At 39.6% G+C, this 23,022-nt stretch overlaps 1 protein-coding gene across 1 annotated transcript in view; it reads left to right on the plus strand.

The window, feature by feature from the left end:
• The window catches only part of ARHGEF28 (Rho guanine nucleotide exchange factor 28), a 145,524-nt gene that overhangs the window by 59,437 nt on the left and 63,065 nt on the right, over positions 1 to 23,022 (plus strand). The window contains exons 8-9 of the mRNA XM_032212613.1: positions 10,060 to 10,112; positions 11,315 to 11,375. Of these exons, the coding sequence (XP_032068504.1) occupies positions 10,060 to 10,112; positions 11,315 to 11,375 (114 nt within the window). The remainder of the gene's footprint in view (positions 1 to 10,059; positions 10,113 to 11,314; positions 11,376 to 23,022) is intronic.

Consider the following 23,022-nt stretch of genomic DNA (forward strand, 5'->3'; position numbering starts at 1 on the left):
GTTTTAAATACAGCAATGTTAATATGTAATTCCAAAGTATTTAATTAAAAATAATACCATTAGAAGAAAGGTTTCTGAATTTTTAGAGGCTGTAGTCAGAAAAATGCAACAATGGCTTTAACCCCAGTAGCAGTGTTCAAAATATGTCTGATTATGAATTTGATGGGGTATAGTGCAGGTCTTTTCTGTTCCCTACAAGGACCAAAATGGGTATGTGCTCAATATGGTAGACACAAACCAGTGATGAACACGGATGCTTGTGGATGTTGGACAGATTATCTCACTGTCACGTCCCCTTCCTCTCAACAACTCAGTGCTCACAGCAGTGCTTGCATAAAAATTATCTTTCATTTATTTCATCATTTCATATTTCAGCTTGAATTTGCTTTCAAAATGATCTTATTAAAGAAGAGGATTTTGTTGAATTTTTTTCATAGATAAAATGTGGTGTCTTATACTTACTTGAGTTACGAAGTTGCTACCATTTATACCAAAAATAAGACAGTGTCTTATTTTCTTTTGACCCCCAAAATAAGTGCTTGGCCTTATTTTCAGGGAGGTCTTATTATATTTGAGGTGCAGAAGACAGTTTTTTTTGGATTTGGATTTTATTAAACATTTATATGCCGCCCTTTTCCCTGAGGGGACTCAGGGCGGCTTACAACAATGAAGGGAAGGGAGTGCAAGACAAGACTTAAAAAGAAAAAGAAACGTGAATAAAAGAAATTAACCATAAAAACACAACATTCACTCAACATTCGGGCGGGGTGAGAGTAATCCTATCCCCAGGCCTGACGGGATAGCCAGATCTTGAGGGCTGTGCAGAAGGCCTGGACTGTGGTGAGGGTACGGATCTCCACGGGGAGGTTGTTCCATAGTGTCGGAGCTGCAACTGAGAAGGCTCTCCTCCGCGTAGTCGCCAGTCGGCACTGACTGGCGGATGGAATTCGGAGGAGGCCTACTCTGTGCGATCTGATGGGACGCAGGGAGGTAATTGGCAGGAGGCGGTCTCTCAGATAGCCAGATCCACTACCATGGAGCGCTTTATAGGTGGTAAGTAAAACCTTGAAGTGCACCCGACGATCGACAGGTAGCCAGCGCAGCTCACGGAGGATCGGTGTTATATGGGCGAACCGTGGTGCGCCCATGATCACTCGCGCGGCCGCGTTCTGAACTAGCTGAAGTCGTCGGATGCTCTTCAAGGGCAGCCCCATGTAGAGCACATTGCAGTATTCCAGCCTAGAGATCACAAGGGCTCGAGTGACTGTTGTGAGAGCCTCCTGGTTCAGGTAGGGCCGCAACTGGCGCACCAGGCGAACCTGGGCAAATGCCCCCCTGGTCACAGCCGACAAATGGTGGTCAAAACTCAGCTGTGGATCCAGGAGGACTCCCAAGTTGCGGACCCTGTCTGAGGGGTATAAATTTTGTCCCCCCAGCCTGATTGATGGAACGCTGGCCGAATTTTTGGGAGGAAAACACAACAGCCACTCGGTCTTTTCCGGGTTGAGCACCAGTTTGTTAGCTCTCATCCAGTCTTTAACAGCCTCAAGACCCCGGTTCATCACGTCCACCGCTTCATTGAGTTGGCACGGGGCGGACAGATACAACTGCGTATCGTCCGCATATTGGTGGTACTTAATCCCGTGCCTCCGAATGATCTTGCCCAGCGGTTTCATGTATATGTTAAATAGCAGGGGGGACACAACCGAACCCTGCGGCACCCCATAGGTTAGGGGCCTCGGGGACGATCTCTCCCTCCCCACCAACACCGACTGCGACCTGTCCGAGAGGTAGGAGGAGAACCACTGTAAAACAGTGCCGCCCACCCCCACCTCCCGCAGTCGTCGCAGAAGGATACCATGGTCGATGGTATCGAAAGCCGCTGAGAGGTCAAGGAGAACCAGGATGGACGCGTGGCCTCCATCTCTGGCTCTCCAGAGATCATCGGTCAATGCGACCAAAGCGGTTTCAGTGCTGTAACCGGGCCTGAAGCCAGACTGGAAGGGGTCAAGATAGTTAGCTTCCTCCAAGGTACGCTGAAGCTGTAAGGCCACCACCTTCTCAACAACCTTCCCCGCAAAGGGGAGGTTGGAGACTGGACGATAGTTATTAAGAACTGCTGGATCCAAAGACGGTTTCTTCAGGAGGGGCCTCACCACCACCGCCTTAAGCGCGGTGGGGAGGTGTCCCTCCCGAAGAGAGGCGGTAACAACCGCCTGGATCCAGCCTCGTGTCACCTCTCTGCTGTTGGCAGTCAGCCAAGAGGGACACGGGTCCAGTATGCAGGTGGAGGAACTCACAGCTCGCATAGCCTTGTCCACATCCCCGGAGGCAACATCCTGGAACTCAACCCAGAGATGGTCTACCAAGTTATTCCCCTGTGTCTCGGCTGGATCTGCGGGGGTGGAGTCCAGTTCCGCTCGAAACCGAGCAACTTTGTCCGCCAAGAACTGACTATACTCCTCAGCCTTACCCTGCAGGGGGTTCCCCGTCTCCCTCCTATTTAGGAGGGAGCGGGTTATCCTGAACAGGGCGGCCGGGCGAGACTCGGCGGACGCTACCAAGGAGGCAATGTGTGATCTTTTGGCGGTTCTCAATGCCCAAATATACTCCTTGGTGCAAGCTGTCAACAGTGCCCGGTTCGATACGGACCTGTCGGACCTCCACAGGTGCTCTAGGCGTCTCCTCCGGCGCTTTATCTCGCGGAGCTCCTCGGTGAACCAAGGGGGCCTCCGCGAGCCGCTGACCCGGAGGGGCCGTAGTGGTGCAATTCGGTCCAGAGACTCCGATGCCGCCGAGTGCCAGGCCGCAGCAATAGTCTCCGCCGAACTGTGGGCGAGAGCATCTGGAATGACCCCAAGCTCCGTCTGGAACCTAACAGGGTCCATCAGTCGCCTGGGGCGGAACCACCTGGTCGGTTCCTCCTCCCCACGGTGGGGGTTTGGCCTCCGGAAGTCTAGCCTCAGTAGGTAGTGGTCTGACCACGACAGGGGAATGATCTCATTTCCCCTCAGACCAAGATCATAACTCCACTGCTCCGAGAGGAATACGAGGTCGAGTGTGTGCCCCGCTGAGTGGGTAGGGCCTCGAATTACCTGGGTCAGGCCCATGGCTGTCATGGAAGCCATGAACTCCTGCGCTCCGTCAGAGTGTTCACCGAGCGAAGGCAGATTGAAGTCCCCCAGAACCATTAGTCTAGGGAACTCAATTGCTAGCTCGGCTACTGACTCGAGGAGCGCAGGGAGGGCCGCTGCAACGCAGTTGGGAGGCAGGTACGTTAGCAGCAAACCCGCTTGACCCTTGAGGTCCAACTTCACTAGTAGGGACTCACACCCGGCAAGCTCCGGAGCAGGGATCCTACGAGGAGCTAAAGACTCCCGGACTACAATAGCCACACCGCCACCCCTTCCCGGCTGATGAAGCACCTGAAACCCGTCTGGGCACAGCTCTACGAGGGGGACTCCTCCCTCCGTGCCCAGCCATGTCTCAGTAATACATGCCAGGTCTGCCCCCTCGTCTACAATCAAGTCCCGGACGAGGGGAGCCTTATGAATAACAGACCTGGCATTTAGCGACAGCAGCCTGAGACCAGGGTCCTGATTGCTCACGCCATCTGACCTTGGAGTGGGACTCATAGGGCCGGAAGGAGGGATCTCTGCGATATAGCGAACCCTCCTTCCCCGGTAATGGCCAGCCCTAAAGTCCCCGCCATATCTGCCTCTCCCTGTTATGACCGCAATGCTCCGACTCTCTCCCGTGGGCATAATTCCCCCAACCACCCCAATGGCCCCCGCTTGCCCCGCCAGGTCCTCCGAATCAAACATACTCAAACACTCACACTAACAGTCCCCACAATATAGTTAAAACACGAAAAGAATACAGCAATAATAATATTAAAAGTGGGTCTTTCATACTAACACATTCAATCCCACGCACCCAACATACCCGCTTAAAATTGCGCAACACAGAATTTAAAAATTATAAGTTCCAGAAGAGCCAGCCTCCCTTCCTCCAGTTCCAGAGAAATCCGAGGCCAAAGTCCAAGATCCGTATTCTGTAAAATAGTTGTAGATGGAGGGGGGGCAAAGCACAGGCCCCAGGTATCAGCCAGCTCCAGCTTTGCAATCTCACACCCTCCAAGTCCAGATAAAGCGTGGAATAATAAACAATACCGGTCCATAGGAGATAAAACGGTAGTATACAGGGGGGTATCTTATCCTCCCCCTCTCCTGAAGTCCTGGAACGGCCAGAGTCTAAATGTCCAAAGTCTACAGATGACTGGAACCAGTTAGAAGGGGGAAGGGGGGGGTGCCAGCTTAGTGCCCAGTTTTTAAAATGCCAAGTTCCTGTCCCTGAAGCTGCCATCCTCTATCGCTCCTTTCCCCAAACCAAATGCACCATAAGTATATATACCACAAGATGTCAAATATTAAACAGATGGTCGTTGTTCATATTAGGTGTTCCAAAGTAGCAGTGGTAGCAAGTGGTGGAGAAGGGCAGTTGTTCCGGGCCAATGCCGATGGTCGCAGGCCAGGCAGTAAAGCTCGTGTTAGATAAGAACAGATAGGCAGGCAAGCATGGCTCCACAGCAGCAGGGGGCAGACAGGGAAAGAGATTGTCCAAGACACGAGAGGGGTAAAAGGAGAGGCTCCAACGATGAGAGAGGTAGGCACAAAAATACAGGATAGGGGAGGGGCGGGCGTTCAGGCGAGCTATGATGGTAGTGGCTAAATCGCCACTTAATTCGCTCGCTCAAGCCACGATAATTTCCTCCTCTTTACCGCAATGGTGGTGGTAATAATGAAGGTGGTAGTAGCCAATTTCAAATCCCCCAAGCTCACCGTTCCTTTTTTTTTCTGGCTGTAGGTGAAAAGACCAGGGTTCCTCTCCAAGCCCCACGCTGTTTAGATCTAGGAAGAACAGTGGGGGGGGAACCCAATCGTGAGAGCGAAAAGCTCAGGCAGCCGTTTTCCGTCCAATTCCCGCTGCCACCATTCCGCTGCTCTAGGGCACCTTCCAAGACCAGGGCTCACCCGATCGGGCAGGCAGGCGACCACCAGGGGCATCTAAGGCACCCAGGTATCCAGGATGTTAAAGGACGCCGATCGTCCGCGTGTCGCCGCCGCTGCCGCCCTTGCTTACTTATTTTCGGGGAGGTCTTATTATATTTGAGGTGCAGAAGACAGTGACCATGGGCACCTCATGGCTGCTGCTGTGTTGCAATATTTTTGGAGAGGGCTTATTTTCAGGGGAGGTCTTATTTTGGCGCATGCACTGAAAAGCTAGAGTGGGCTTATTATCTGGGCAAGTCTTCTTTTTGGGGAAACAGAGTAGACGGTTGTATGAGAAGGCTTTCATTGCACAATTCTCTACCCAGTGATCTAGTCTCTATGACTGCCTACACTGCAGTTAAATCCAGAGGATTTCTTCCAACTTGGCTTTTTCCCGATTGGAATGTATAAGCACCAAGAGAAGCTCCGGAGTGTTGGATTTAAATTAAAAAGCAAAAACAAAGCAAAAGTCAAAACGCCAAAAAAAACCAACAACACCTGCTTCCCCAATAAATGACATCATTCGTCCTTCTCAAAGGCTGTTAGAACTGGCTTTTGATTACAGAAAATAAAAGTTTGCATATTTTTTCTAGACTAGAGCATCAGATGGAAATTATAAAACAAACAAGGCACAGAAATGTAATCTGAAATATTTTATCATGAAACAGTTGTGTTTCACAACTCATATTTACTTAGAAGCAAATGTCACTGGGCTCACTATATACATAAACTGAAATGTTCTCATAAGAAAATAATTAAAACTATAGATGTAGCATTGATATTCTAAGTGAGCATTATGGTTTGATTTGTGGAACTGTAAAACATAATAATTCATTTTTTATGATTTGCATATATTACATCAGGCATATTAGTTATGGTGTTTCTATGAATCTCTCTTAATTTAACTAATGTTCATTAGTTAAATTCAAAGTTAAGTAAGTATCTTGTTTGTTAGGTGAGCATTTTAAGAGAGAAAATTATCAACAAATCCTTAGTCAATAATGATCTCATTTCAGAATTTAAAATTTGGAAAGACATTTCAGAGAAGAGATTAGACCATTTTGGAAACTTCCAGATGTCAAGAGCTAATTTGTCTGGAAATTATAAAGTTGAAGTTCAGTTCATCTGAAAAACACTAGGTTAGGAGAAGACACATGAAACCATTTTCTGGATATTGTTTTAAAATGTCCATTGTGTTCACCGTTATTCTATATTCTGTATAATTTTTTTTGCTACTTACAATCTTTATAAATCACTGCATTGTTTGTCTGCCTTTTATTGTACTTAAAAAAATCTGTCTTGATCAATATGGCATTGTAACAACCAAGAGGCGCAATTCTGCCTTTTAATCTGTGAGGTGGGAATGCCTGTCTGATTTACATTCTTATATATTTCCAGGGTAGAAAGGTTCATGTGATGTTTGACAATTGCTGTGTTTCTTTTGACCCTCAAAATAAGCACTTGGCCTTATTTTTGGGGAGTTCTTATTATTTTTGAGGTGCAGGAGGTGGCAAGTGTGGTCCCCTCATGGCTGCTGCTGTGTTGCAATATTTTCAGGGAGGGCTTATTTTTAGGGAAAGACTTATTTTAGCACATGCGCTCAAAAGCCTGATTGGGCTTATTATCCAGGGAGGTCTTATTTTTGGGGAAACAGGGTACTAAACTCAGTTTGAACATAGGAAAATCTAGACTTTCAAAAGTGAACTGCTAGAGAAGGATGGGCTCCTCTACTAAACCTTTTCCTTTAAGAACTAAATGAATGTGTACATGGAGTACTCTGACACCTAGAGTCACAGAATGGGGAATTGAAAGGGACCATAAGAGTCTGCAGGGTATAGGAAGTCCTTCAGCAAAGAGTAAACACAATCGGTTGCAGTTTAAATCAGAACATTGACTTTACTAAATTATTTATCTGAGTTAACCAAAACTTATTAACAAAGTTTGTCTGCCATCTATCAACAAGGTGTTTATTTAGGACTCCACAACAGATGGAGCCTCTCTACCAGCCTCTGGCAAAAAAGGTGATGATAATTTACTCAATGGGAAGAGGATTTTCCTAGGGGACGAAATTTTTCCAAGGAGGAAAAAATCAAACTTTCCAAGCAGTGCTTTAGATGATTTTATCAGCTGATTCTTGCAAAACAATGTTGTTAAACATTGTTTAACATAAATCTGAATTTTGCAAACTAGGAAGGTATTAATTTAAAAAATCAAGAGCAGATTTTTCTTCAATGAGTTCTCTATGAATTATGATAGGCTGTCATTAGTCAGGCTCAACGTTCTGTCTTGATCTTACTCTGTTTTAATTCTACTAAGAACTTCATATGAAAAAAAAAATGCTTTGGATTTACCTGCCCAAAGTCCTGAAATACAAAACTGGGGAAAAATAAGCTTGTGTCAAATCTGAAAAACAATGAAAAGCTGTGCAACTGTACCAGGTCCCAAATAGATATGATTTTAATATATCCTTATTAAAGCAATAAAACCAAAATGGTGAATTATAAAAGGTACTCAAAGGATAAAGAGAAATAATAAAAATATGAAAAGATAATAATTTCCAACATGTAGAATTCCAAATAAAATCATTGTAGCAGCCTAGCTAAAGTACTTACTTATGACTTACTTATCTAAGGAAATAAATTTCAGAACAAGTTCAAAATACTTTGCAGAGAGGATAGTTGAAATGAATTATTACTTCAGCTGCTGGGGATACTGTTAGACAAAGAATTTCCTTGTGGCTGTTACTTCTCTTCTCAGCACTGCTTAGTTTTATGGAATACAGAGGACATGTAAGCTAGCTTTTTTGAAGAGATTTGCTTTATCCATTCAAGTAAAATGCTTAATCCCAGGTCTGGCCACTAAATCAGAAATGATCTAATATCTAAATGCATCTGCCTAAAATCCATAGTGGGATGATAACAAAACAATTTAGCTTCTTTCAGGTGTGCCATTTTATAAGATATTGTTGGGGAAACATGGATTGAATTTCATTTATCCTGGTGTTTCAGCCTGGGGTCATTTTTAGGGGGCATTGTTTTTCCACAGCAAAGCTAGAGGTTTATTATATTGAGTCATAAGAATTTGAATATAGGTTCAAGTATGTTTGGTCTGGACATGTCAGTACAAAGAATATGTCTTTTGTTCAAAGGAATGATCTAACAAGTAGGGAAGGAAATTTGAACCAATCAAAGGCATAAAAGGAAGTAGTAATGCTTAGAAACATTTTATTGCTCTTGATTGAGTTATCATCTTACCTTGAAGCACCTGCTGCAAGTATAAATATTCAGGAACTAAAAAAATTGTTTAAACAGGTAGGAAAATTGTGGATGTCCCAACCCAAAATCATGGTAGCCTAAATTGTTTGCTGTCTGAGGAAGTTGCCTCCTTCTACCTAGATCTACTTAGTAGAGTACCCATAGAATGATATCTGTAATTGTTTTGACACCCAAGGGAGAAAATCAGGCAGATCTCTCTCTGGCAGTGAAAATACAAAAAGAACAAATAAAAAACCTAATTTCTACTGTTTGTGACTTCCAAAATCATCTCCTCAAAGCAGATGCTCCCTTTGGTCTCACAGAAGGATAATTCCTTGCTGCTAGTTCTGAATATTTGACTTTGACTGTATTCATGCTGGGCCATCATGATATTTCTAGGTTATAGAGAATTGCAAACAGATATAAATCTCATTAAACAGAATTGTGCTGTTTTATGTTTGAGTTCTTAATAAACAAATGTCTAGTCTTTAATACCGATTTCAGAAATGGCTGTTGACTGGTTAACAGCAGTGATCGCTTCCTACTGGAGAGAAGTTAATGTAGAAGTAAAACAAATTGCCACAGTAAATGTTTAATTTGCTATAAATTAAACAGGCTAGGGAATTACTGCACAAGAATGACTTTACTATGTAGGCAATATTTTGAAAGAAAGTGATGGCTTCTACATTGTAGAAAATATTTTATACTGTAAGCATTGTTTTTCAAGAAGGATTTAAAAAAAACCAGATACAGTCCTTGATCCACCCAGCAAACATTTAATTCGTTTTTTAAAATAAATTCAAGTTGTAGATGTGCACATTCTGTAATGTTTTGTAAATCTTTGTGCAAGATCTTTGTTGAAAGGTGGATTTGCTTTCAGTGTAATTTGTAAAGGAGAAACTTTCCCCTTCAGGTGGGGTCTGTGATTTGCAAAAGAATGCATGATTCACTTATGCTTCCTCCTTCCTCCCTGCTTTATGTAATATTTGAAACCCAACTTTGCAGTGTATACTCGAAAAACAGATCTGCATCCAGTGATAGAAACTTAATATAAAAATCGGATAATGAAATAGAACTACTGTAAATGGAAAAACTATGCTCACAGGCTATTCATTTCTTTTTGGCAAAAATATTACTTTAGTTTAACCATGTAGGTTATAGACAAAGTTGGAGTTCTGCAAAATGTGCTCAGGCACAGAATATTCATGCTTCTCTTGCATAATATTGGCACTGTTTATGATCAGGGGAAAATAAATTAAAAATGGTTTTGATGCAGCAAGTCCTTATTCCAGACTTTTGAAAAAGAGCCAGGAAATAAAATAATAACACAAATGCAGTTGTTTCCTGTAGTCAAAAGAAAAGGAAGGGCAGTTTTTTAAAAAAAATAAATAATGAAATTGCTACTGTTGTTTACAAAGTCAAAATCTCAAGTTCACTATAAATGATTATACTGCTCAAGAAGTATTAATAAATAAGGATAATTTGAGATTAAGTTTTCACTGTACTGCATACCCCTTTAAGGTGGAAATCTTGTTTAAATTAAAATAACACAAGAAGTTACTGTAGAGCCGCCTGCATTTCAGCTATAGTCATGTGACTTGGAAGTGGTGAATATAGTAAAGAAACATTGTTTGGTCTTCGTATATCCTTCTGTTTTCCTCTTTCAGTGGGTGTATGGGAAGGGGAAATAAAAAGAATTACTTCCCTCTGTTTGGCAAAAGGGAACTAATGAGAAACTGCCTTTCTTTAAACAGATCTTATAGATGTTGCATCTGAGGAGCCACCTCTTAAAAATGAAGATTTAACGGTATAATCCAATCACCTTTTTATCCAAAATCTAATGAGACACCTATATTATCTTGCCTATATTGCACACTTTGCTTTGAGAGCACAACATTTCACAAAATCCCAGCTGGGCGAATGACAGCTAAGTAATGCTTCCTTCTGAATTAGGTTTCAAGGCCAATTAAAAAGTGTCTGAGATTTTACAAAAGCATAGTCTTGCTGTCTGCTAATAATATATTTAAAGAAAAACAGCTTTACTTCATGCTTCAACCATGATAATTGTGACCAGTCATTTACAGTTAGAAATCTGTACAACATTCATCTGGATCAGGCTCTAGGAATAGATGGTTTGCATGGGTGCAGCTGTTTTCTGTGGGCATTCAATTTTCATGTTATTGCATAAAACTAATGATGCTTTGCTAATAAGTTTTAGATTCTTCTGGAAGACCAAAAGAAACAAAATTGTTTTGGGATACCTGGGCATGTGACCTCTCTTATATTTAATTGGTTCACTGGTTTTAGTATAACCCATTGTGGGGTTTTACCCGGAGATATTTCCTTATAAAACCTCTTTTTATTGGCAATAGCAAGACTTACATTTAAAATCTTCAGCATAGCAAAGCATGCTTTCCCCCCCTTGAGCCCTGGAAATCCTCGCCTTGGATGGACTTGTGGCTTATAAGGATTTAACTGTGACTCCAAGTATCAGAGAGCTTAGGCAATCATAATTCATGTCTCCACCTATTTTCTGGTATGGAAATGACTAAATGATTTGTAGGCACGCTCCCAAGTCTTTGAATTATACAGGAAATAGAAGGTAAGCAGATGTTTTTGATATTTTATGATCTGCATTGTCGGCTTCTTGATATTTCAAAGTTGTTGGAAGTGTTGTTTCTTTATATGGTGCCTTTAAAAGTTGCGACAGTCAAAGTGGTTTCCTCCTCCTTTTATAATGAACTATCCTTGTTGTTGCCGAACTTGCAAATTTTTTTTATAAAAGCTCGGGTTTGTTATTTGAGAGTATTGGATGAGAGCTTATTGTTAAAACAGATATTCTATTCTGAGTGGCTAATTTTGCTCTACAGTTTAGAAAAATTAATGTTACATTCTGAAATGAACCAGAACAGCAAATGCTTTTGAAAAAATATATTGCATTCTGAAATTTTTCAACGCAATTTATTATAGATTACACTAGAACATAGTATTATTTCCATTTTGTTGTAGTTTCACCAAGAACGTATAATTCATCCACAGGAAAATGAAGATGAGAATGTATTGGATTTAGGTAAGAATTTTTTTCAGCTGTCTGCTTGTATTTTTAAATCCCATTTATTATCCCTTGTTGAGTGGAAATTAGTCTCTGATGGCCTGAAGTGATGGGTTGCAAATAATAGTGCTGAAATTTGTCTTCCCTCTGCCACCTCTTCTGTGCACAAGGATGCACCAATTCAAGATTAATGCTGTGCCGCTTTGTCACACAGTGTCACAGATGTTGGTTAAGTCTTCACAAGTTGAAGAAATTCACTATTCATTTGCTGATAAGTCCAGGAGAAACCATGCAAATAATGTTTTTGCATATCCTCTGAAGCTATGCTGTGTAGTTGCATATGGATGGGCATAGCCATTTTGCCCTGCCTTTTCATTCTTCAGAAGTATACCTCTCCATCTTAAAGTCAAGATACCATGGCACCATGTTACTTTCCTCTTCATTGCTTTGAAGAGGGGGGCTGACATTTCCCTGAAGAAAGAGCAGTTGATTTGTTGTTGTTGTTTGTTGTTTAATTATTGACTTCATAAAGACCCATGGTCACTTGATTGTGATTTCCAACCAGTCTTGCTGATTTCCCACAAGCAAAGTGAATGGGGAAACCAACACTGTTAGAATTTCTAGGCAGTATTACTTTCTGTGAGCGACATGGTGGCTCAGTGGCTTAGATGCTTAGCTTGTTGATCAGAAAGGTTGGCAGTTCGGCGGTTTGAATACCTAGCGACACATAATGGAATGAGCTCCCATTACTTGTCCCAGCTTCTGCCAACCTTGCAGTTGGAAATCATGTAATAATGCAAGTAGAAAAATAGGGACCACCTTTGGTGAGAAGATAACAGTGTTCCCTGCACCTTGGGTGTTTAGTCATGCAGGCCACATGACAACGAAGGCGTCTTTGGACAGCGCTGGCTCTTCAGCTTTGAAACAGAGATGAGCACTGACCCCTAGAGTCAGGAACGACTAGAACATACATGCGAGGGAAACCTTTACCTTTTTATTACTTTCTGTGTTGATGTAGAATTCCAAGAGATGGAGTACCTGAAAGTTGATATTAGATGCAGAATTGAGTATTGCAATGCTTTTTACATGTGATGTGAAAATAAATAAGAAAGAAGAACAAACTCTGAACGTTATTAATTAAGCAAGACACACACAGTGGAGATGACCCAAATAAAGTAAGGGCCTGATGAGACAAATAAAATGGACAAAAGTGAGCTTCTCTGTCACTGCAATAGCTTAGGTTATTGCATTGTGTCAGTTTCCTAGGCTGTGTTGGGTTTTATCTTCATGTTAGCTGGTTAAAAAGCACTGTTAAGAAAGTAAATTAAATTCCAAACTGTAGCCAAATGCTTCTATTTCTCCTTAGCCTCTCTGTTAAAAAACCTTGCTTCTAGCTTCAGTTGTCTCTTTATAGAATGATTATCCATATTTTTGTGAGGAAGGGAAGAGCTATAGCTAAATAGTTTTGCTAAATGTAAATCATTGCTTTGCATCAAAAAGGTTCAGATATTATCTCTGTCATTTCTAGTTAGGGCGCTACTCCTTGGAGCATCTGCTAGCCAATGTAGGTAGTCTTGGGTTAAATCGATCAGACTCTGTATAAAGGAATAAGGTTCTATTCTAGATCATATTATCCTATCTATTCATATTAAATTTGAAGATACTGGTACGCATGCCATCATCTCCCTGGTGTTTCTTTTGTGAGCTTATGTTTCCCTGCAAACAATGAGAAAAAGCTCACAAAAGAAAAGAAATCTTACCTCTTGCCGCTCTGCCGGTGTTGGGATGATATTATTGTTAATACACTTCACATTAAAATAGCAGCAATACTTTAAAAAGCTAAATGCTTATTCCTATTTTGAAATATTCCTAAACCCTGAATATTTATGTTCTTTTATAACATTGTATAGCTATCTTCTAATAGAAATAAATTCCATTTCTAAAACTCAAGATTTATAATGCCCGGTATTCTAATAGAAAAAGATATGGAATGATAAAGGGCTGCAATTTTAAACAATAAGAGTCTGGATAAAACACTTTAAATGTTCATGTGATTTGGCAGCCAATGTTTTTATTTTGCTGAGTTCCTTGGCTTATATTTCTGAGGAGGTGAGACATTCTATCGGCCACAGCTTGCTCTTCAAGAGATAAAAAGCACAGAAGCCAGATTGTTGGCATCACTCTCAGTGTGACCAGGGTAGCAAAAGATTTTAAGGAGTCTGCTTTTTAGGTAGGTTTTAAATTCTTCAGTAATTCCCATTTAATTGCTCATCACTTTCAGCCATTGAACAGAGTGATCTGCTGTATTGTGAAAACCACTTGGGTTATACTGGAGTCTGCAAACTTTGCTTTCAATATCCCCATTCTTTAAAGTCAGTTTCTTAGTAGGATTATAAAGGATTTTAGTTAATCCCCCCTCTCCCCAGAAAGGAGGTATGACAATAGAAAAGGGATTTGGAATAAACATTTGCATGCTATCCTTTAGGGTGCCTTCTCCAATCAGGTATCTTCCAGATATATTGGTCTACAATCCCATCATAACAAAGGAGGAGGATGGGAATTGAAGTCCAACATACTTGTATGATTTTGAATGAGCCAGTTTTTGGATATAAGCCAAGCTAGAAAAATTAAATTAAATTCTACATCTCAATCTTATTAATGGGATTTTGTGAGTATTGAAAAATGTATTTCAAGAAATAAATGCCCAATAAAATTAGATAATCCAATGCTATATTATATCAATTTCCAAATGAAAGAACTATAGTTTATCATTATGGTAATAAACTACAGAATGTCCTTTTCTTACTACTTTAAGCCATAGGTCAGAGTTTGCGTTTCAACATTTAGCTTCCATTTTTATTAGCCATGGTTCAACATTACCTTTGCATTCAGATTAATTATGCTTGGTCTTAAGAAAGGTTACTTGAAACAAGAGAACTCCCAAATCATAGTTTTAGAATGTGGTTTATTTTAATTAATCATGATGAAAAGCAAGCATGGTTAGGCTTCTGATACAAAACCTTTTGTATTAAAGTGATTTTGACAGTGAAAATTCCCAGTGGCCTCATAACCAGTTAAAGGGCTATAGGCTGTATAGCTTCAGAGTATTTCTGCAACATCTGTTTATACTTCCTTAAAATAGATGTATCTTTGGTATCTATGCTGTATCTTTTCTATTATTCCAATTCCCTTTTTACATATATTAACATTTTAAATAAGATTTATGTATTTGTTACATAAGTTCCTGAGCTACAGTAATATAAATAGTGCGTGCTTTGAATGTCAGGTGGAACTAACAGAGACTGTTAAATAAAGAATTATTACTTACCAAACTCTGGAGCACTACGACCTTTGAGAATCAAGTCATGACATGCTAATGTTTTCAAAGCAATAAAGGCTTTGTCTTTTAAAATATGATTTTTTATTTCTAATATAATAAGACAAGATTTATAGATAATCAAATACAGGAAATTTCATTATGTTTTAGATGAGAAAGAGTGATAGAAAGAGTGTTTAACTGTCTGAACTATATTTCAAGAAAAATGATAAGGAAGGCAGTTTTTTAGGTCTACTTTTCTAACTTCCTTTTAAAAGGAAAGGAGAGAAAACATAGATAAAACTGTAGATACAGTTTATATAGTATGGATTCCATAACTGTATGCTTGCTTCCATTTAACATTAAAACATCTCTTTTAGCAAATATTTATTTGGCTTCTTTTTTCAATATGCTGAGCTTTCAAAAGTTTGTTATGTCATGTGAGCATATGAAAATATTTTGCTTGAGACTGTGTGCAAAATAAATTCTTGCATATTCCAGGAATATGAATTCGGATGATCTTGCAACTAATGGAAACACAGCTTCTTCTTTCTCGGACTTCCTTGCATTTTCAGGGTAGCACTGTTTGCTTTGATTTGTGGATTACTGCTTGCCCTTCAAATCATAATTGGAAACAATTGCATTGAAGTGGGCTCTTCCTTGTAGTGGTAATATTAATCAAAATTTGCTGAACTAGACATCACAGCAAGTTAAGAACTAAGCTACAGTCAAAAAGTGAAACCATATTATAGACATGTTTGGACAAGATCACACAGCTTATCACAAATCCATCTGGAGATTCCCTCACCCATCTTCACTCTGTCCAAATGTATAAATCGGAGAAGGAACCTCTGATTTTTTTCCCAAGCTCTTTTGGATTTGTTCCAGTGGACAATGTGGCAATCTCAAGACAAATGAGTGATTTACTGCAGTTCATGTGCAACCTACCTGTGGGCATAATTTTAGCTACCATAAGATATGTTATTCAAACATAGTTGGTGAGGAAAGATTAAAGTTTGGTGAGATTGTGATTAATTATTAATTTCTAGAGTTTGGAATTTGGTTCAAATTGAGCTTACTGGTAGACAGAGAAATGGTAAGATATTTTTTTTGCCTTTTCTAGAAAAGTGACTCTTGATATTAGTTTAACAAGAAAGCTCTTGTGCCATTTTAAACAATAGCAAGTATTTCCTAGAAGTAACCTTTGCAGGCAAGATACGACTCTTCAAAATTTAGGAATTCATACATATTGAATATTCAAAAGTTCTTTTTTTTGTGAGCTGTAACCTTCTCTATTGCAGCAAATGTTTCAAGAGGCGAGGGTTAATTCTTTGAACTGACCAATCTATCCCATGATATAGCCATTCCCTATGATCAGTTTCTAGGCAACTTGGATGCTTCTTTTTCTCATTTGACTTGGTGTGAGAAATGAAGCAAGAGTTGCTAGTTGGAAGAATGTTTTGGTTGCTTAGTTATTCAACAAATCTTCCCTATCTTCCCATGCTTCTTTTTGATCTGCAAAGTTTGTAGAATACCATTGACCTGAATTAAAAACAAAACAATTGGTCCTTTCTCTTCCAGGTAGAGATGTGCTGTGTTTTGAAATTGTTCTGTTTCTTCTGTCTTGATAGATACCATTTTGCTAGAATTGTCTGTAGCTGTTCCTTTTCCCCATAATGCCTGTTTCTATTACCAGTGACACTGTTTAGCTATATAGCCTTTCATTGGCAACTTTTCTGATTGCCTTTGATTCCCCCCCCCCAAGCATTTCAAAGGATTTTTCTAATGACTCTTGCCTTCGTGTTATGTCTCCAAAATATATGTCTTGTATTCATTATTAGCACTGCCATTGAGCACCCTGCTTTTACTTCGTCCAGTATTAAATAATTCAGGTTATTCAGTCCAAAGGATTCTCAACATTTATCCAGTGCCACAATTCCAAGGCGCTAGCTTTTTTCTTCATTCACCCTTTGAGCTTTCACAGCCATATATTTCAGTTGAGAAAGCTGTAGTCCTGACAATACATAACTTTGTTGGCAGTGTTTGCTCTCTGCACCCTACTAGGCTTGTCATGCTCTTTTTCCCAAGAAGCAAATGTCTCTTTAGCTCACAGCTACAGTTTCCAATGCTGTGAACACTGAACCATGAAGATAAAGATGCTCCTTCATGCTCCATACATCACATTTTTCTGCACATGGTTGGCATTGCTTGTAGACCCAAACACTAAGCAGCAGGCCAGCTCTGCACTCTTGTCTTTTACTTTCAACAAGGCATCCTTTAAGTCTCCTTTGCTTCCAGCCATCAGACATCAAGGCTGTTAATTTTTCTCCTGGCAGTTTTAATTCCAATGTCTACTTCTGCTAGTCTAACATTTTCCATAATAAACTCTTTGTAATCGTGTATAACATGGCCCATTCTATATCCTATTTTGAACTATTTGATCGCTGTTATGATTGTTACTGCCTGGTCACTGCACACCTTCTTCCACAGAGAGGTGAGGTGACCTGGTACAATCCATTTTTTTATGGGCAGTCAACAGCTTCTGATCTAAATGAAGTTTTTAAGGGCAAACTGTAGGTCATAGTCTTTTTTTTATAAGCAGTAAAAGTCTTTTTATAAGGCTTAAAATGGGCATTTTTAAATTCTTGCTTTTTCCATTATCCACCAAGTGACCTGGGACACTCCTACCTCTTTTGAATCCAACTTGTATGTCTGCTTGTTCTCAATCCATGTTGTTGAAATCTGGATTACAAAATCTTATCCATAATCTTACTAGCACATCCAAGAAGCACAATGTTTCAACAGTTCGAGGGTTTTTAGCAGTTCCCTTTTTTATCCTGTCAATGATGCTATGATGCATACATTATTCCAGAGACTAGATTCCTAGCCATAATAAAAATAAGAAATAGTGAAAATAAAATAGAATCCCCCCAATATATTATGTCAGACAGTTGTTTTTTTAAAAAAAAATTAAATAAATTTGAATTTTCCCACTATCTTAAACTTAGACCCGGGACCCCATATTTCCTTTAAATAATTCTACAAGTTTGCTAAGATTTTTAATTTATTTAATTAAAAAATAATGCCACTTTTACCTTTAATAAATATACCCAAAGAAAATTACAAAACAAAGTATCAAATAACCAAATTGAAATCAAGACCTTAAAATCACAAGCAGAGGATTTTTATGTGGCTGGAGTAAATCCTTTTTAAAATTTTTTTTTTTATTTTTTATTCTCTTACATACAATTATAGGCATACATTCACATAGTTATTCTTCTTCTTTACATTTGTCATTCTTATGCATTTGTTATTCCATTTAAAAGGTTATAATATACAGTTTGAGTTGCTTTATTTACCATCCCATCTGCCTGTTTTAACACCACCTTATTTTCCCTTTCTTTTCTTCCTCCTTCTCTTCTCTACTTCCTTCCTTCTTCCTCTCCTTCCCCTTCCTTATTCCCTTACCTCATCCCTACTCCTACTCTTCCTCTTCCCCTTCCTACCCTCTCTCCTTCTCTTTCTCTCCCTTCCGTGGCTGGAGTGAATCTTATGTGGCTGAAGAATCTGTCTTTAAATGGTATAAATCAAGTTTGATTTGGAAATTTGGGATTATGTGGCTTCTTGAAAGTTAGATCAGCCCATGGAGAAAAGAAATATTTCATATATCCTGGATTAAGCCTTTATAAATACTAGTGCCCAGGAACAAATTATATCAGTGCAGCAGCCTGGTTATAAGAGCATGTATCAGGGAGAAGTTTAGGTGTCTCAATCTGCATTCGCTGTGCTTTCTGAACACTTTTCAAAACCATGCCAGTAGAAGGCAGTAGTAAGTAGCCAGTGTTCTCAAAAAGCAAGCAAAATTCAGATAGCTCTTACCTTATGGGAAAAAAATAAATAGGTAAATGTTATGAACGTGACTTAGATCCCTTATGCAACTGTGCGCTTAATGAAAATATTGCATAATCTGAATGGAATGTGTAAATGCTTGTTTAAAAATGCTGACTAGGTAAATGGGGATTCTTAAACTTGAATTTGTTTCATAGAAAGAGGCTGACAAACACTAGTAAAGGCTGGAAAATAATCTGACAAAGCTTTCTTTTCGGGTAACATCATCTACATGTATGATACTATAGTTGACTAAAGAGTGTTTTTTGTTATTTTTTTATCACCTTGTAAAATGCAGCAGTAAGTCCAAGCAACTTCAGCCCTTGAGCCCTTTTTTTGGAGCCTTGGAAGCTTCCACATGGCACTGAAATTGGCCAGCTACCCACCTATTTACAGTCATGCTTAAAAATTTGAGAAACCTTTTGAATTTTCAATATTTTTTGCATAAAAGTAAAGCCCATTTCTTCTTCACGCAGGTACTGAACTATATAAAAGGAATCCAGTTAAACAAAAAGATTATACTTGTTGTTCATTTATTTTATTTCAGTGAAGACCAGGAGTTTCACCCAGGCTCTAGGACCAGGATGTTTATGGAGCTGGTATGGGGTGGGTGCTGAGTTAATGACATTTTAACCTCAACATTGTTTATTGCTATAAATGGTCTTTTTAGTGTACAGGAAGTCTTCAAATTGAGTCCAACATTTCTGTTGCTAAGCAAGACCGTTAAGTGAGGTTTGTCCCATTTTACAGCCTTTTTTTGCCTCAATTGTTAAGTGAACCACTGCAGTTATTAAGTTAGTAACACAGTTGTTAAGTGAATCTGGATTCCCCATTTATTTTGTTTGTCAGAAGGTGATCACATTACCCTGGGACCCTGCAACTGTCATAAATACGAGTCAGTTGTTAAGCATCTAAATTTTGATCATGAGACCATGGGAACGCTGCAGCGTCATAAGTGTGAAAAATGGTCATGTCACTTTTTCAGTGCTGATGTAACTTTGAAGTGACAGTTACAATAGCAACATTTACAGTTACAACATTTAGTGAACAGTCACTAAATGAACAGTTATAAGTTGAGTATTACATTTTTATTTCATTAATACAAAAGCAGAGTTGGAAGGGACCTTGGAGATCTTCTAGTCCAACCTCCTGCCTAGGCAGGAAACCCTATACCGTTTCAGACAGATGGCTATCCAACATCTTCTTAAAGACTTCCAGTGTTGGGGCATTCACAACTTCTGGAGGCAAGCTGTTCCACTGATTAATTGTTCTAACTGTCAGGAAATTTCTCCTCAGTTCTAAGTTGCTTCTCTCCTTGATTAGTTTCCATCCATTGCTTCGTGTTCTACCCTCAGGTGCCTTGGAGAATAGTTTGACTCCCTCTTCTTTGTGGCAACCCCTGAGATATTGGAACACTGATATCATGTCTCCTCTAGTCCTTCTTTTCATTAAACTAGACATACCCAGTTCCTGCAACAGTTCTTCATATGTTTTAGTCTCCAGTCCCCTAATCATCTTTGTTGCTCTTCTCTGCACTCTTTCCAGAGTCTCCACATCTTTTCTACATCGTGGCGACCAAAACTGAATGCAATATTCCAAGTGTGGCCTTACCAAGGCATTATAAAGTTCAGGTTCAGGTTCAGGTTCATTTTATTTATATGCCGCCCTATTCCCAGCGGGACTCAGGGCAGCGCACAAACCCAGGGAAGGGAAGGGAAACACAAAAACTACAACAAAAAATACCGGGCATTTAAAACAACCAACTGCCACATGATTCGAGAGGGGAAGGAAACTCATCAACCCCAGGCCTGCCGACACAGCGGTATTAACACGTCATGTGATCTTGATTCTATCCCTCTGTTTATGTAGCCTAGAACTGTGTTGGCTTTTTTGATAGCTGCTGCACACTGCTGGCTCATATTTAAATGGTTGTCCACTAGGACTCCAAGATCTCTCTCACAGTTACTACTATTGAGCAAGGTACTATACTGTACCTGTGCATTTCATAAGTTGAACAACAAGTTATATTCTCATTATGTTTTCATGCTCTATAAATTGATTCTCTCTCCCCACTCCCCTATGTTTACTGGTCTTATCATTTGCAATTTCATATTTAAATTCAAATCATAGAATCACCTTGCTTGCTTTTCAGAAGTGTTAAACTTATTTTCATTTACTTGGGAAAAGCAGGCAAATATATATTGTATGCTGACCTCTGTCATGTTCATCAACAGCTATGATTAAAATGATGAAGAGCTTTAAGTCCTAGAGTCATGCAGAAACCTAAATTATCATGCTATTTCATACACTTATGCTTGAGACATTATTTATTACAATCACCTTATCAGGAAGATGGACAGCATATACGTTCAATAAATAAATAATAAGTATTTTGAAGACTTGCAGCCTACAGATATATATTAAATTGACCAGGATTGGACATTAGTGATAATCAATAAGGAATGTGTGGTGACACTTGCTAGATTAGAATTAAAGCTATGTTGGGCAAAATAAGAGACATTGTTGAGTTTATATAATTTGCTAAGTTTGAGTTTATATAATTTGCTAAATACATAAATTCCAGCTTAATGAACTCTGTAGTTACAGGCACAAAGATGGACACAGTCGTTACTATAGCAATGCCAGGTGGGACTAGATTGCCATTCTTTTGTGAACCCTACAAAATTCCCATTACACTTATTAAACCTAAGAGAGAGGGAAACTCCCATTGGTGTCAGCATACATTTCAACAATCTCAAGGGAATGATCAGCTTATTCATGTATTAGTTATGATAATTACATATTGACTTGGTAGATGGATAATATGCTTTTCTAGCACAGTTGCTGGACATTATGGATGGAACACTTCATCAACTATATGTGTGGCTTCTATATTTGTCACATTTTTTTTAGTTTCTATGGTTATTTAGGATCAGAATCAGATAGGACTTATTAAGCATATGTACCGTATTTTGTGGAATATAAGACACAGCTTTTTTCTTCGAAAAAAGAGGCTGAAAATCTGGGTGCATCTTATACATAGAATACAGCATTTCTTGCCTCCCAAAGCCCTGCCCCTTCACCAAAATGGCCATGCATACCCTTATGGAGGCTTTCAGAGAGCACCTGGGGCTGGGGAGGGCAGGAATAAGCAAAAAACAGGCCGCCCCCTCCCAGCCCCCAGCAGCACTCTATAAGCCTACATAGGGATATGCATGCAATTTTTTTTGACAAAAAACGAGCCTGTTTTAATGAAAATTGGGGAGTTTTTTGCTCATTTCCCCCCTGCCCCCCAGGAGCATTCTGCAAGCCCCCCCCAAGGCTATTCATGCCCTTTTTTTTAAAAAAAGGGCCAGTTTTCGCAAAAAATGGGCCGTTTTTGGGAGGTTTTCAGAGTGCAAAAACTTTTTTTTTCCTTTTGGAAAGCTCTTTAACTGATGGATGAGAATTACATTGATCAAGTGCTATTTGTATTTGTATTTATTGGACATTTATAGGCCGCCCTTTTCCCTGAGGGGACTCAGGGCGGCTTACAATCAAAAAGGAAAGGGAGTGTAGGACAGTACAAAAAGAAATGTGAACAAAAATAAATTAAACAATAAAACTCAACATTCACTCAACATTCGGGAGGGGCGAAAATAGACTTATCCCCAGGCCTGATGGGCTAGCCAGTTCTTGAGGGCTGTGCGGAAGGCCTGGACGGTGGTGAGGGTACGAAGTGCTATGCCAGCAGAAACAAAGTCTTAGGTGCTGAAGATTGTCAGTGATTTCCTTCTCCAGCAAATTGATAAATACACGGAAACATCTACCTACCTACCCTCTCTCTCTCCCTACCTACTGTATTTCTCTTTCTCTCTATCCCTCTACCTACCAACCTACCTACTCTCTGTCTCCCTATCTACTGTATTTATCTATCTCTCTCTATTTCTCTCTCTCTATTCATCTACCTCCCTCCCTCCCTACTGACACACTCACTCTCTCACTCTCTCCCTCCCTTCCTTTATCTATCTATCTATCTATCTATCTATCTATCTATCTATCTATCTATCTATCTATCTATCTATCTACCTACCTACCTACCTACCTACCTACCTACCTACCTACCTACCTACCTAACTAACTAACTAACTAACTAACTACTCTCTCTCGCCCTACTTACCTACTGCATTTCTCTCTCTCTCTATCCCTCTATCTACCTACCTACTTTTGTAAAAATTTGCCTCTTCAAAACCTTGGTGCGTCTTATATTCCGAAAAATACCTAAAATAGGTATTTATTTTAGAAAGTTTAGAATTAGACTTAATACATCAACATGACCTCAATACAATCTTTATGTGTAAAATGAAAAGAACTAACAGGAAAAATAGTTTTGCACATATCTATTCTTCTAAACATGAATTTTAAATAATTTTAATTGGCCCTGTTTTTACACACATTATTTTGAAGAATTTAATCTGCATT

Source organism: Thamnophis elegans, chromosome 3, assembly GCF_009769535.1.
Source record: "Thamnophis elegans isolate rThaEle1 chromosome 3, rThaEle1.pri, whole genome shotgun sequence".
In the NCBI taxonomy this organism is placed as follows: Eukaryota; Metazoa; Chordata; class Lepidosauria; order Squamata; family Colubridae; genus Thamnophis; species Thamnophis elegans.